The sequence below is a fragment of the Glycine soja genome, chromosome 5 (genome assembly GCF_004193775.1).
Source record: "Glycine soja cultivar W05 chromosome 5, ASM419377v2, whole genome shotgun sequence".
NCBI classification, from domain to species: Eukaryota; Viridiplantae; Streptophyta; class Magnoliopsida; order Fabales; family Fabaceae; genus Glycine; species Glycine soja.
The window spans coordinates 29,802,919-29,819,977 of record NC_041006.1 but is presented as its reverse complement, the minus strand read 5'-3'; the positions used below and the strand labels follow the sequence as shown (position 1 = coordinate 29,819,977).

General features: G+C 42.8%; 1 protein-coding gene across 1 annotated transcript; it reads right to left on the bottom strand.

Annotated features, from left to right (window-relative positions):
• Positions 1 to 11,527: 11,527 nt before the first annotated feature.
• LOC114411273 lies at positions 11,528 to 12,511 on the bottom strand. The gene has a single exon (XM_028375004.1). The coding sequence runs from the start codon at positions 12,509 to 12,511 to the stop codon at positions 11,528 to 11,530; it is 984 nt and encodes a 327-aa protein (XP_028230805.1).
• Between the last annotated feature and the right edge of the window lie 4,548 nt (positions 12,512 to 17,059).

Here is a 17,059-nt window from a genome sequence, read left to right as displayed (position 1 = left end):
TACATAACCACATGTATATATACATTCTTTTGAAAAGCACTTTCATGTTACCTACTGTCATATACACATTTTTTCGAAAGGCATTTCCATGTTATATATTCAACACATATACATATCTTGAAAGACATTTTTGTTATCTATCCAACATATATACATATATGTTTTTGAAAGGCATTTCTATGCCCCCTATCCAACATTTTTTTTTTGAAAGGCATCTTTTATGCTACCTAACCAACATACATACACATTTTTGAAAGGCATTTCCTATGCTACCTATCCAACATACATACACACTATTGAGAGGAATTTTTCATGCTACATATCCAACGTATACACTTTATTGAAAGGTATTTTATATTTTTTTCATGTTACCTATCCAACATATGTACTTTATTGAAAGGTATATTTTTTTATGCTACCTATCCAAGATACATACACACTATTGAAAGGCATTTTTCTTTCATACTACCTAGGTGCAAGGTATTCATCATGAGGTAGCAAATTCAAATTCTAGTTAAAAAACCTCACAAACATGTTCTCATATTCATGCATTTTTTACATTCAAGACCAAAAACTTAGATTCCTAGGCCTAAGTCATGTTTTTTTGGCACTTTATTCTAGCTTCTACAAACTGTCCACACACTCAAAATGGCAGCCATATGTGCACAAATTCGTTCCACAAGCCCAATTTCACAAAACCACACGCAAATGCCATTGAGGCATTTCCCCGAACACTTGGTGGGTGCATGTTTAAACATGAAAAAATGAGGAACGGGGGCAATGTGACATGCCCATTCATTTCAGAATTCAAAATAGGCCTACGGCCATCCCTTACAACCCCCCAATTCAAGCAAACAACCATGGATTTACATATGAATTGCTTCACGAATTTTGCAAAAGATAAGCAACTAAAGCACTAAAGTACCACAATGGGAAGCAAAAACTTGAAGAATAACAAAACTTACTTGTAGGGAAGAACCAAAATGCAACAAATGAAGGCAAAAAAGTGCAAATGAAGACCTAGGGTTGTTGGTTTCGTGAATCCTGTGAGCCTTGGTGTTCTTTGAATGTGGGGGAAGAAATGGCTTCACCCCTCCCCTATTTATGTTTCTGGTTTAGACATGCTCGCCCAGGCAAGCTAACCCTGTCTTTTTTTTTTTTGCCATGTTCATTATTATTTTTAAACTCCTATGGTTGCAAATAAACTAGGCACATTCAAATATAATTCAAGAAACAAATAAATAAAAGCATGAATCTTAAAGAATAGAATTAGAGATACTAGGCTGCCTCTTAGTAGCACTTCTTTAACGTCTTGAGCCGGACGCGGGATGATGATTTGTTGATCACGGGCCTAGCAACTGCTCGTACCTGCCCCTAAGCTTTCGAATAAAGGAAATGGAATCATGCAGAAAGTGTGAAACAAACCACAAAATACCCATATTACCTTTCACTTGCCCTTGTTCCAATTTTGGTGTGATATTGATCACTACTCAAAATGGATTTCCATTTATCCTTCGATTCACAGGACGACAAGATGCAGATGCAAATGCATGCATGTTTATGATTAAACATTTAGTGCAACAATTAAACAAATGTTATTTGTGTTCAATTTTACTTAAACGCTTACGGCACCCCATTCAATGAGTAAAATTGAAAGTGTAGGTTATCAATAAGTAAAAACCCAACACAAGAAATTAAAACGCAAATCATCTTTCCAATGTTTATTAATGTTGCGATCAGGGTTTACAAAGGATTGAAAGACTTTGGGAGATCCCAATGAGTGTTTGGAGAACAACCATGTATTGAACCCTTTAGCTGCCCCAAGTACTAAGCATAATATCGTTTGACGATATCGCAATTAACGGGCAAAGGAAATTCTTCATCGTCCATGCTGGCAATGCTCTTCCCGAAAATGCCTTCTTCACGACAAAAGGTCCTTTGTAATTTGGAGCCCATTTTCCCCTATGGTCTTTCTGAGCTTAGGATACTTTCTTCAAGACGAGATCCCCTTTGTTGAACTTGCATGGGCGTACCTTCTTGTTGAAAGCGTTCTTCACCCGGCTTTGATATAATCGTCCATGGCTCATGGCGGCCAATCTCCTACCTTCTGTAAGATTCAGCGAATCAAAATGTGTTTTGGCCCATTTCGACTCTTCCAACCCTGACTCGGCCAGAATTCTCAAAGAAGGGACCTCTACTTCAAACGACAACACAACTTCCATCCCATAAACTAAAGAGAGTGGAGTTTCCCCAGTTGATGTGCGCACCGAGGTTCGATAACCATGTAGCGCGAAAGGGAGCATCTCGTGTCAATCCTTGTATGACATGGTCATTTTCTGAACTATCTTCTTAATGTTCTTATTAGCAGCCTCAATTGCCTCATTCATCTTGGGCCTGTAAGGCGTGGAATTATGGTATTGGATCTTGAAATCCTCACACATTTCCTTCATCATTTTGTTGTTCAGATTGGTGGCATTGTCAGTGATAATCTTCCTGGGCAACCCATACGACAAATTATCTCTTTCTTGATGAACCTGACCACCACACTCCTTGTCACATTGGCGTATGAAGCAGCTTTAACCCATTTGGTGGAGTAGTCGATTGCAACCAAAATGAAGCGATGTCCGTTCGAAGCCTTAGGCTCAATAGCTCCAATCACGTCTATTCCCCACATGGAGAATGGCCAAAGCGCTGCCAAGACATTCAAAGTCACGGGTGAAGCACTGGCATTATCCGCGAATGCTTGGCACTTGTGGAATTTTCTTACATGGATACAACAATCATTTTCCATGGTGAGCCAGTAATACCCTGCCCTCAGAATCCGGGCCATGGCATGTCCATTGGCATGTGCTCCAAAGGACCCCTCGTGAACTTCCACTAGCATCTGCTCAGCCTCCCTAGCATCCACACATCGGAGCAAAACCATGTCATGGTTCCTCTTGTACAGAATGCTTCCACTCAGGAAGAAGCCGGCTGCTAACCTTCGTAATGTCCTCTTGTCGTTGTCGGAAGCCTCCTGTGGGTACTCCTCATCTTTGATGTATCGCTTGATATCAAAGTACCAAGGTTTACCATCTTGTTGCTCTTCTATCAAGCAGCAATGCACAGACCTGCGGTGACATCTAAATTTGATGTACAACAAGTCCCCATGCGGGGTCAGCTGAAACATGGATGCTAGAGTGGCAAGCGCATCGACCATTTGATTTTCCTCTCTAGGAATGTGGTGGAAGGATATGTCATTGAAGAACTCTATTAGCTTTTGATGTAGGCCTGGTAGGGTATCAACTTATGATCCCTAGTCTCCCATTCTCCTCTCAACTGATGAATCACCAAGGCTGAGTCTCTATATACTTTGAGCAAGTTGACCTTGAAGTCGATTGCTGCTTCGATCCCAAGGGCACACGCCTTGTACTCGACCATGTTGTTCGTGCAGTCAAAGCCCAACCTAGCTGTGAAGGGTATGTATTGATCATCGGGGGTAAGCAAAACCGCCCTTACTCTATGGCCTAGTGCGTTGGACACGTCGTCAAACCACACTATCCATTTGTCCCTATCTTCATCCTCCACCTCCTCCTCGAACAAGGTCATGATGTCCTCGTTTGGGAATTCTGGGTGCATTGGTTGGTAGTCATTGATGGGTTGCTGAGCTAGGTAATCTGCCAAGGCGCTTCCCTTTATCGCCTTTGGAGTGACATAAACAATGTCGAATTCTGACAGCAGAACCTGCCACCGAGCGATCCATCCAGTGAGAGCAGGCTTTTCAAATATGTACTTGACTGGGTCCATCTTGGATACCAACTAAGTGGTGTAGCTCAGCATGTACTGCCTTAGACGATGGGCTTCCCGCACCAAGGCACAGAATGTCCTTTCAAGCAAAGAGTAGTTCATCTCAAAGGTCATGAACTTCTTGCTTAAGTAATAGATGACCCGTTCCCTCTTCCCGAACTCATCGTGCTACCCCAGCATACACCCCATCAACTCATCCAACATAGTCATATATAGAATGAGGGGTCTTCCAGGCACTGGGGGCACCAACACAGGAGGATTCATAAGGCATCACTTGATCTTTCTGAACGCCACTTGGCAGTCATCGTTCCATTGGACGGACTGGTTCTTGTGTAATAGCTTGAAGAGAGGCTCACAAGTAGCGGTTAGCTATGATATGAACCTCGCTATATAATTCAGGCATCCCAAGAAACCTCTAACTTTCTTCTCGGTGCGTGGTTCAGGCATTTCAAGGATGGCTCTTACTTTGTCTGGGTTCACCTCTATCCCTTTCTGGCTTACGATAAAACTGAGCAATTTTCCCGACTTGACCCCAAAAGTACTCTTGGCGGGATTCAATCTTAGTAGATACTTACGCAGCCTCTCGAACAACTTCCGCAAGTTGACGAGGAGTTGCTCCTCGGTTTTAGACTTGGCAATCATGTCATCGACATAGACTTCAATTTCTTTGTGCATCATGTCATGGAATAATGCTACCATAGCCCATTGGTAGGTTGCCCCAACGTTCTTAAGCCCGAAGGACATCACTTTGTAGTAGAATGTCCCCTACAGGGTGACGAAGGTCGTCTTTTCCATGTCCTCCGGTGCCATCTTTATTTGGTTGTAGCCCGAGAACCCATCCATGAAAGAAAACAACGCAAAATTAATTGTGTTATCTACAAGGACATCGATGTATGGTAAAGGAAAGTTATCTTTTGAATTGGCTCAGTTTAGATCCCGGTAGTCCACGCACATTCGCACTTTCCCATCTTTCTTAGGGACTGGCACAATGTTGGCAACTTATTTCGGGTATCGGGCGACTACCAAGAAGCCAGCGTCAAATTGCTTTTTCACCTCTTCCTTTATTTTCAAGGACATCTCGGGCTTCATCCTTCGCAGCTTTTGCTTGACTGGGGAACACTCGGGATTCAGAGGTAAACGATGTTGCACGATGTCGGGACTTAAACCTGGCATATCTTGGTATGACCAAGCGAAGATGTCTTGGTAGTCTCGTAGCAGAACTACCATTTCATCCTGGATATGTGTAGTCATGCCCGTGCCAACCTTGACCTCTTTCTTTTTCTCGCCAATACCCAAGTTTACGATTTCCGTCTCTTCTTGGTGTGGCTTCATTTCCCTTTCTTCTTGTTCGACCATCCTTCTTAGCTCTAGGGGAAGCCCCCAATCTTCATCTTCTTCATCCTCAGTTTGGTTTACTAGCTGCTCAAAATCGGCGTCTGGGTCCTCGGTATTAGTACCTTCATAGGACTCATTGTCGGATCTGTACCATTTGATCGCAACAAAAATAAACAGGCAGACGAATGAGAATGGATGATAGTGCAAGAACAAATGAAGGAAGATTGTATTTATATATATTTGATAGCAAAAGACAAGCCCAAACAGGGGGAAAACCCTAAAGCCTAGGCCCAGCTATAGGGCTTGGACTAAAAAATTACATTATGTTCGCCACGGAAATTTCGGGTTGCTCGATAATTTGCCAGTTCCCTAACTCGAACTCTGGGGGACACAGCCGTACCCAATTTGATTGCTCTTGAGGGACTTCATTGTGGATCATGGCGAACCGCCCTTCACACATCTAGCTCGCAATGATGAAGCTTTTATTGATGTGACATAAGGGAATCCCTTTCACTTGCGGTCCTTGCGACTAGCCCATGCTTCTACCCCTCCTTTTTGGGGCACTTCTCCTCACGTTGGCGCGTGTAGGCTTATATCCTAGCCCGAACCTTCCATGATTCTCTTTGAACTCTACCAAGCTCGCCATGCCATCGCCGTTCCGACCCAAACCCTTTTCGGGCTCATACCCATGCCTTAACATTACACGGGCTACCATCAAAGCGACATCGGATGAGCACAGTTGCACCGGGGGAGACTCGACATAAGTGTTACTTACCACTTCCAAAGCTTGAAAGGATGTCTCTAAGGACTCCTCCATGGCTTCCACATATGGCGTAGAAGAAAGACAACTTACAAGAATGTCTTTCTCCCCTGAGACTCTGATTAACTGCCCTTTCACCACAAATTTCAACCTTTGGTAAAGCGTTGAAGGGACTACCCCGACTGAGTGAATCCAAGGCCGGCCTAAAAGGCAGCTATAGGTCGGGTTGATATCCATCACTTGAAAAGTGATCTGGCATGTGTGGGGTCCAATCTGAATTGGGAGATCAATCTCACCCCTTACGTCCCGGTAGCTGTTGTCAAAAGCCCGCACCACCATGGAGCTCGACCTCAGGTGTGATATGTTGAAAGACAGTTTGTCCAATGTACTCTTGGGCATGACATTAAGTGACAAGCTGTTGTCGACAAGCACCTTGGCCACGATGTGGTCCAAACACTTGATGGACATGTGCAAGGCCCTATTATGTCCCCGACCCTTGACTGGTATCTCTTCATCGATGAAGGTGAGGTAATTGATGGCGGTAATATTGTTGATGATGCCCCCGAAGCCCTTCATAGAGATGCCTTGGGCTATGTGGGCCTCGTTCAAGATCTTGACCAGAAGTGCCCGATGAGGCTCCAAGTTCATGAGTAGTTCCAACAGGGAGACCCTAGTTGGGGTTTTATTGAGCTATTTAATTACCTTGAGCTCGCTTTGCTGGATGATCTGAAGGAACTCATTGGCTTCTATAGCGGATATGTTCTTTCTACTGAAGTCCTCCTCCTCTCCCCTAGCAAATCTCCCAGTCGGGATCTCCTCATCCAGAATCGGGCTTGCCTTGTCGCTTTCTTTCATTCCCACCTTCGCCTTTCCCTTCGTGTCCTTGGACCGCACCAACGGGTCAGGTGCCGTGAAGATTCGCCCACTACGGGTCATACCGCTTGTGCCATAGATGTTAGTAACTTTGGCAAAGGATAGGTCATCTATGATGGACTCGTCCTTCCTTCCGTCGGGCTTTTGGGGGGCGTACCTCCATAGGACCGCCTTGTCACTCTTGTAAGGGAAAGGGACAGGCTTCTTACTTGGGACAGGCTAGAAGCCTCGGGGCTTTTGGGTGGCAGCATCTCTGGTGAAGTGGATCACCAAAGGTTTGGGCTTGCTCGGGCTTTTGTCAGTCGATTTCATGCACACATGTTGCTCCCCCTTGCTTGTGCCACCAACTTAAAATCGGCCTTGATCCATTATCCCTTACAGGAAATCCTCTGCCAGGGGGTATACCCTCTACATCGTGCGCTGCCCCCAGGTGTATTATGCAGGTATCCCCCTCCCCCCCATCAAAGCAAATGATGCCCGCCTCGTGCAGCGCCTTCAATATAAACCTCTTAGAGGTTACCGCATCTTTCATTTGCTTCGGTCTCTGAGGTCCGTACTCCTCCACCGCATTAACCGCTGGTCCCCCATGATTGGCAAGAAGGTTTGTCTTTACGTTTGGACCATCTTCTTGGAACGTCATCCAACTTGCGTCAATCAAACTTTGGACCTTATGTTTGAAGGCCACACATTGTTTTATCGAGTGCCCCGGGACACCCCCATCGAGGGGACGGAGACTGGAAAATCTTCCTGGGGGTCACCACCGCCATTTGGTTGGCGATCAAAGATGGTAGCAAGTCTGCGTACGGCATCGGGATGGGAGCGAATTCCGCAAGTTTCTTTACCTGAAAATTCCTTCCCGAATTGGAACTTGTGCTTGGATTGGAGTTGTCGGCGGGGTGAGGTTATGTAGAAGCTGAGTTTTGAGTGGGGGCCCTTTGTGGTTGAGCGGGTGCCCTTTGCTGGACGGGTGCTGGATTGGAGGGGTTTCTGATGCTGGCCGAAAAGCTCGGTTGATGTTGGGCATATTGGTAAGTGTTGTGAGGGGTTTGTTGGGGCTTCGGCCAAGTAGGAGCTGAAGTCATGACGTGGGCTTCTCCTTCCTTCTTCTTTGCCCCACTTGCCCTAAATCTCCTATTGCTCGTTCCAGAAGGGGTAACATAATCGAACATCCCTCTTTTCAGGCCTACTTCGATCCTCTCGCCTGCAAATACTAAATCTGCGAAGCTAGAAGGCATATATCCCACCAACTTTTCGTAGTAGAACACTGACAGCGTATCCACTATCATAATGATCATCTCTCTTTCTACCATGGGGGGTGCCACTTGTGCTGCCAAGTCCTTCCACCATTGGGCGTACTCCTTAAAGGACTCATGCTTCCGCTTGCTCATATTTTGCAGCTAGGTTATGTCGGGAGCCATGTCGGTATTGTATTGGTACTGCCTAATGAAGGCAGTAATCAAGTCCTTCCATGTGCAGATACGAGAAGCCTCCAAATTGGTATACTAGATGACCGCCGCTTAGGCCAAACTTTCTTAGAAGAAATGCATTAACAATTTCTCGTCCCTGGAGTATGCCCCCATTTTTCGACAGTACATCTTCAGGTGATTGTTGGGCAAGTGGTCCCCTTGTATTTATCAAAATCTGGTACCTTGAATTTTGGGGGAATGACAGCATCAAGTACCAAACACAATTCTGCCATGTCAGTGGAAGGGTAATCACCAAACCCTTCAACATCCCTTAATCTCTCCTCGATGAGATCAAGTTTCTCTTTCCCTTCCACTGCTGGAGGCGGCCCCCCTACTGAGAAATGCAGCGGTTGTAGCGGGCGGGGTTAAGGAGCTCCTACGGTATTGGGTTGAGGCATAGCATTAAATGCCGATCCTTGGTGGTGAATGTGGGGTACAGGTCGAAGTCACCTTGAGCATGCTCCCGAGGTTCTTCACGGGCTCCCCCTATAGGCTGGGGTTGCTGACCCTTAAAGGTAACGGGAACAACGTGATTAGCATTCTCGTTAGGCATGTGCATGGTAGGTGGCGTATATTTGGGGGGGGGGGGGGGGGGTAAACCATAGGGGTAAGCATTCTTATTATGCCCCACGTGTGGACCGCCGGTGCTGCCCAACACCTCTCTTCCTTGACCTAACACGTCCGGGATGGGTTGGTTTGCTTGGTTTATGGCGGAGGGATGGGTCGGGTCTGCCTCAGCGGCGGCACTAGTGATGGCTGCTGCGGTCGTGTTGCTTTCTATCATTCGCTTCATGCTTAACATGGCCTCAATCATGGAGGTCATTTGTTCCTTCAAGGCCTTCATATCGGCCTTCATTTGTTCTTGCACCTCTTCTATGTCACCCATGACTCTAGTTTTGGAATGGGATCGATAGGGGTGCCTTAAAGCATGTTTAGTTATGGTGTTTACTGCTAAAGAACAAAAAATGTAGTGAGTAATGCGACAAAGAAATAAATATGAATGCATGATAAAGATAAGTTGTCGAAGTATTGGACTCACGCAGAACTTTGAGCAAAGACATAGGATTGAACCAAACTCATTTTTATTAAGGAACAAAAATGTTCATTAAAGCGAAAATACAAACGCCTTAACAGTTGCTAATTATGTGGGTCATCAAATCGATCAGGTGCTGACAATAATTGAGGAGCCCATGAACTTCCTCGGGAGCCGAGTACACGTCCGCCATTGTCTTGGCTTTGGCTAGCAGTCTGGGAAGCTCTTAACTTCCATTCAAGGTGAAAGTGAACCTATCCATCCACATCATTGCTTCTTTGTGTAATGAATCTATTACCTTCTCCCTTGCTTCCCTTTCTGCTTGCAGGACCAATACCTTTGTATACTCATCCTCTAGCCTTTGTTCATGGGTTGAAGCTAGATTTAGTTTCTCTCTATATTGGTCAATGATGGCCCACATGTTTCATTCCGTCCTACTTAATTGTTCAGACAAACTCCTCTTTGACCTTTGACAAGCCTTCAACTTGTCCTCTAATATCATGCCCTCGACTCTTGACTGGTCTCTCTTGGCCCTTCAAAGCTTGAGCTCACTGTTGCTGTCGCACAAAGCCCTGTTGGATCAAGTGGCCTCGGAATAATTAAGAAGGGGGGGTTGAATTAATTATTAGTGAACCTTTACTAATTAAAAAAAAAAACTTATCCTTCTTAATGTTACTAGATTTAATTAGGCTTTTACTACAAAGTTAAGAAAGTATAGAACAGAAATAGAAACTTAACCAAAAGTAAAAGCGATAATTAAGGTGCATAGCGGAAATTAAAGAGTGTAGGGAAGAAGAAGACAAACACAAGAATTTATACTGGTTCGGCAACAACCCGTGCCTACATCCAGTCCCCAAGCGACCTGCGATCCTTGAGATTTCTTTTCAACCTTGTAAAAGCCTTTACAAGCAAAGATCCACAAGGGCTGTACCCTCCCTTGTTCTCTTTGAACAACCAAGTGGATGTACCCTCCACTTGAACTGATCCACAAGAGATGTACCCTCTCTTGTTCTCAGTTACAACAACCCAAGTAGATGTACCCTCTACTTGTACCACAAAGGATGTACCCTCCAATGTGTTAAGACAAAGTTCTCAGGCGGTTAGTCCTTTGAAACTTTGTGAAGGGGAAACAAAAGATATCTCAGGCGGTTAGTCCTTTGAAATCTTTTGTTTAAGGGAAAGGGAAGAATCAAAAGAATTCTCAGACTGTGTCATTTTGAATTCTTTGAAAAAGGAGAAGAGAGACACAAAAGAATTCAGGCGGTTAGTCCTTGTCGAATTCTTTTTGGCAAAAGGAGAAGAGAATGAAAAGATATAGCACACTTTTGTTTTCTATGAAAGAACAAGGTTTGGAAACCAGAAAACTCAGAAAGCTTTTGGCAAAGGAAGAAGAAGAAGAAGAAGTTCAAAAAGATGTTCAAAGAGATTCAAAGGTTGTAAAAGTATATATGAAAAGTTATTGAAATGCAAGTCAAGGTCTTGCTTTTATAGACTCTTCATGTCTGGTCAAGAAAAACCATTGGAAGAGTTATAACCTTGAGAAAAACCTGAAAACCATTGGAAGAGTTACATCTCTTGATTTTTATTCAAAACTTATCACTGGTAATCGATTACCAAAACCATGTAATCGATTACACAAAGCATTTTATGAAAAGATGTGACTCTTCACAATTGAATTTGAATTTCAACATTCAGATACACTGATAATCGATTACCAATATATTGTAATCGATTACACCATTTAAAAAACAATTGGAATGTTGCAAATTCAGTTAAAAGCTTTTGAAATCAAACTTTGCCACTGGTAATCGATTACAGGAAACTGGTAATCAATTACCAGAGAATAAAAACTCTAGTAACTTAAAAAATTTTGAGAAAACTCTTTTGAAAAACAAAAACGTGCTAAGTTTGTTTTTTGAAAAATCTTTTCAATACTTCCCTTGTGAAGTCTTCTTGATTTCTTCTCTTGAATCTTGAATTCATCTTCTCTTGAATCTTGAAATCAAACTTCTCTTGATTCTTGAATCTTCTTGATTTCTTCTCATGAAACTTGAAATTTATCTCGATCTTGAACTTGTTGTCTTAATCTTGAAATCATTCTTTGGGCTTTTTGTCATCATCTTTTTCATCATCAAAACTACTTGAATCAACTTGATTCATCATCATGAAGCTTGCTTCTACAAGCCCCTCGGAACTTGTTTCGGCCCCATTCTTCCTTTCGGGCCCTCTTTGTTTCCCGTTCCAATGCTTCGGCTATGGCCATATTGACGTCTCTCAGCTCGTTGCACTCTTTTTGGACTTTGATTGTCGTCGTCTTGAATTTTTCCTTGACCGTTTGCGCCCTTTCAAGTTGGCCTTTAAGGCTTGCACCTTTTTGCTCTCCTCAGGGGTTTCAGCCTCTTCCTCACTTGAAACCTTTACCTTTGGAAGCCAATCTAACTCTTGCGTCCAAGCCTTCAGCCACTTGTAATAGCCGCCAACGATCCCATTGTTGTTTCCCCTAAGCTCCTTATCCTTTCTTTGCACCGCACTCCATGCCTTTCGGACCCTTTGAAATATCATTGCATTGGGGTAACTGAAACCCCGTGCGATGAAGGGCGTGATACTTTTTTCCGATGGCACCCCTCTCATGGGGTAGCCAAGTTGTCTTATGACAAGGACGGAATTATAATTGATACAACCCCTCATTCCCATCAAGGGGATGTTCGAGAACCCCTCACATGAGGACAAAACCCCAACTCTTCCTTTCTTCCATCGGGGGAACCAATTAATGGATGCCCCTACCATACTAGCCAAGAGTTGCTCCCAATTTGCCTTTCCTTTCTCAGCGCACATGCGGTGACCTTGCAGGGCATAGACAGGTCTACTTTCATGACGAAAGAGGTGCGAGACCAACCATACATAAAGAGCGGGTGTGCAACAGACAATCATTGTGCCACTCTTCTCACATCTTCGTTCAAGTATGTCATAGGCATCGGCCAAAATAGCAATGGTCGGGCTTTCTTTGCTATGGTGATAAGCAAGGAAGGCGTTGATCGCTGCTAAATCCACTAGCCCATCCACATTTGGAAAAAGGATGACTCCAAATACCAATAGCGCCAAGACATCAACAAATGAAACCCATTCACCTTGATCCGCCAAAGCCTTCGCTTTCTCCTCCAAGTGCTTCCTCGGTATTCCGACCACCCCATTTCTATTTTGTTTTACTCGGTCCAATTCTTGCGCCGATATTTCGAATACCTTGGCTATTCTCGCCATGGAGGGATAGAACCCACAAAAAAGATATAGCTTTCTTCCTCCTAGCAGACATCCCAAGATCTCTTCAAACTCTTCTACAATCGGTACTAACTGAAAGTCCCCAAACGTGAAGCATCTTAGTGAGGGACGCCATGGCTTCAACAGAGACTTCTATCATAGCCAGATCCTAGATCTTTCCATATGTCTTGCGTAAAGCTTGACGTTGGAGTTGATCCATCAATTACCCCAATTATTGCAAACTGGCAACCTCTGGGCTTTTAATTTTGACGTGATAGAACCTTTTCTTAAACAAGGGTGCTTGATTTGATCCCATGTTTTGCTAGAATGAAAAATTCTATTTGATCAATACTTCGACACCCTATCACGGAGGAAATATGATGAATGCATGAAGGAATGCTTATGTTATGCATGACACAAATGCATTTTACAGACACGAGAGCCCGGAAGATTACCTCTTCTTACCCACAAGGCATTGAGCATCATGGTTCATTTATAGTCATTACCATGGTGCCCCATGCATGCATTTAAGAAGGTGATGCGGACCTTCCGACTTCCCATGACAAAATGACGAGACAAATACAATGCATGAGTGACGATGCAATACATATATACATGCATGAGAGCACGTGGTTGATAGCGTGAAACAGAAACATACTAGACGGACAAGCATGACAAGAAACATACTAGACGAACAAGCATGGTAACACCATCAAATAATGCCGAAACGACATAACCATAGGAGAGACGCACACAAACATGACAATACAGAGATATGCATGGCAATATCAAGGAAACAACACGTAGCGTGTTTGCTTCATACTACTATTTCAGGAACCTAATGGGGGGAACTAAAAGCTCGCTATTTAGTGATAATTCCCAAGGTGGTAGCATCTAGATTGCAAAGGTTTCTAGAGATATCATCCTCTTTGATATCAAACATTGTGGCGGTAAGGACTACCAACAACAACGTATCATCAAAGAGAAAAACTCTAGATGAGGTTTCACTGTCATCAAGCAAGTCGGAGACTTAGCATGACCACAGATTCACCTCCACTTCCTATGTTCCCATTGATCTGGGTATAGGGCCCTTAACAACTCACAGTGTGTGCATAAAAGTTTAGGTGTCATGCGTTCATCAAATGAACAAATATTTATCAATGCATATATTAAATAAACAACTACACAAAATACAAAAGCATCAAAGGAGTTATATGCATACAAGAACATAAAAGAAGGCAAGGGAAACCAACAAAAGAGTGAGTCATGATAAAGAATGCACACAGATTAAAATGGCCCAACTCTCTAAAAACTGTCCCCAGTGGAGTCGCCAATTGTCGCAACCTACCCTTCCTTGGAAGACGTACCCGTGAGCCTTGCGTCGGCCTCCCGCCAAAGGGTAGGTTGTGACAGGTCCCAATCTGAACCGTTTGATGTAGAAATGGGAGATCGCTTAGAGGATATGATTCATGATTTTGGACAAGAGTCTTTTTAGCAAGCATATGCCTCTATGTATGATACATTGCAAATTGATTCAAAGAAGTCTTTGTATCCGGGGTGTAACAATTCCTTGACACTGTTGTCAGCGGTGTTAAGACTGGTTAATGTGAAGGTTAAATATGGGTGGAGTGACAAAAGCTTTAGTTCACTGCTTCAAGTAGTGCACGATATACTTCCAGAGGAAAATACATTGCAAAAAAGTTATTTTCAGGCCAAGAAGATATTGTATTTGACAGGTATAGAGTATCAGAAGATTCATGCTTACCCTAATGATTGCATACTGTACAGACATGAGTTTGAAGAAATGCACAAATGCCCTAGGTTTATGGATCACGATACAAAGTGAAGGATGATGACGAGTGTGGTAGTGACGAAAATTCAAAGATGGGCCCCCAGCGAAGGTGTTGTGGTATCTTCCAATCATTCTAAGGTTTAAGCGTCTGTTTGCTAATGGAGACAACGCTAAAGACCTTACACAACATGCAAATGGGAGAAACTGCGATGGAATGCTCCGTCATCCGGTTGATTCCTCCTAGTGGAAGAAGATTGATCGTTTGTATCTGGATTTCGGCAAAGAGGCAAGAAATCTTATGCTTCAACTTGTCACTGATGGAATGAATCCATATTGCAATTTAAGTACTCAACACAGTTCGTGACCAGTTTTGCTAGTAATTTACAACTTGCCTCCTTGGTTGTGTATGAAGCGAAAATACATGATGTTGTCTATGATGATATCGGGCCCAAGACAGCCCTAAAATGACATCGATGTTTATCTCAGTCTGTTGATTGAAGACTTCACAATGTTGTGGGACAAGGGAGTTTCAGTGTTTGATGGGTTTCAAAATGAGACTTTTGATTTGCGTGCAATGCTTTTTTACCATTAATGACTTTCCAACATATGAGAATTTGAGCGGGTACAATGTTAAGGGTCATCATGCATGCCCCATTTGTGAAGAAGACACAAGCTACATACAACTGAAACATGGTAGAAAAATAGAATACACTAGGCATCGACATTTTCTGAAACCTTATCACCCTTACCGGTGATTGAAAAAAGCATTTAATGGAAGTCAAGAGCATAAAAGTCCACCAATACCGTTAATTGGTCACCAGGCCTTTCAGCAAGTTCAACACTTGAATACTATATTTGGAAAGACCCAAAAGAAGGAAAAAAGTAACACTTGCATATGGAAGAAAAGGTCGATTTTGTTTGATCTTCCGTATTGGTCCGATCTAGATGTTATGCATTGTATTGATGTTATGCATGTAGAGAAAAAATGTATGTGATAGTGTCATTGAGACGCTCCTTAACATTCAAGGCAAGATGAAAGATGGTTTGAATACTCGTCAAGATCTAGCTGAGATGGGTATACGAGCCTAATTACATCCAAGGTTTGATGGTAAAAAATTATACTTGCCTCCAGCTTGACATACTTTGTCCAAAAAGGAGAATATGAGTTTTTGTTAGTGTCTGTGTTGTGTCAAAGTTCCACAAGGATACTCTTCAAATATTAAGAGCCTTATGCAATTGAAAGATCTTAAGTTGGTAAGCTTAAAGTCTCCCAATTGCCACGTCTTGATGCAACAATTGTTAGCCGTGGCCATATAAGACATTTTGCCTAACAAAGTCCGGCTTGCCATAACTCGGTTGTGCTTATTCTTCAATGCCATATGTAGTAAAGTCCTTGATCCTTTCAAGTTAGATGAGCTAAAAAACGAGGCTGTCATTATATTGTGTCAGTTAGAGATGTATTTTCCTCCTGCTTTCTTCGACATCATGGTTCACTTAATTGTTCATTTGATCAGAGAAATCAAATGTTGTGGTCTTGTTTATTTGCGGTGGATGTACCCGATTGAGCGATACATGAAGATCTTAAAAGGGTATACAAAGAATCTACACTGTCTAGAAGCATCTATTGTGGAAAGGTACATTGCAGAAGAAACTATTGAATTTATTTAAGAGTACATTGAAAAGGCAAAACCTGTTGGGCTTCCCGAGTCTCGGCATAACGAAAAAGTGAGAGGTAAGGGTTTAAGAGGACTGCATGTTATCACTCCAAGTGTAGAAGATTTGCAACTAGCTCATTTGTATGTATTGAATAACAATAACGAAGTTTTGCCATACATACTTTGCCATGAAGGTTTAGTGAAGGAAAGTAATCCAAAAATGTCAAAGAATAGGGTGTTGAAAGAGCATAACAAAACTTTCCTAAATTTGTTCAAAGATACAATCTTTGGTGACGATAATGCTTCTGTAACGTTAAGAAAGCTAGCAGATAGGCCTAAAAGAAATGTTATAACTTTGCAAGGATACGATATAAACAAGTATTCCTTCTATACAAAAGCACAAGATGAGAAAAGTACAATGCAAAACAGTGGGGTTACCCTAAGGGCTGAATCTCAACACTTCGCTAGTGTACATGATGACAATCTCCATGTAGCTTCCATTCCTTACTTTGGTTTCGTTGAAGAAATTTGGGAGCTTAACTATGTCAAATTTACTGTCTGTGTTTTCAAATGTAAGTGAGTTGACAACAATATCAGTGTGTAGACCGATGATGTAGGATTTACATTGGTAGATCTTAAGAAACTTGCTTACCAGAATGACCCTTTCATCATGGCAGAACTAGCTAAACAAGCTATTTTATGATCATTTTTAAAATTAGTTTTTTCTTAACAGGAAAATGGCTACACCACCTAGCTCCCCTCCTCCTCTTCCTCCTACTGATTCAACATAGCATTCACCTTCTACCATGAAGAGGACAAGAAAAATGACCCGATTGAGATCATTGGCTACTAGATCAGTTGGGGCAGAGAGACCCATGGTCCATGTGGATCCTGCAACTAGGAAAGCCGAAGGTCACCACAGAAAGAAGTTAAGAAGATATTTAGGGATTGTCGCTCGCAATATGGTTGAAGTGACATACGAGAATTGGAAACAAGTCCATGCTGCCTAGAAGGATTTGATATGGGAGGATATTCAGGTATTTTACTTAAATGTTGCATGTTGTTGATTAACAATAAAATTGTAATTTACTAACAATAAAATGT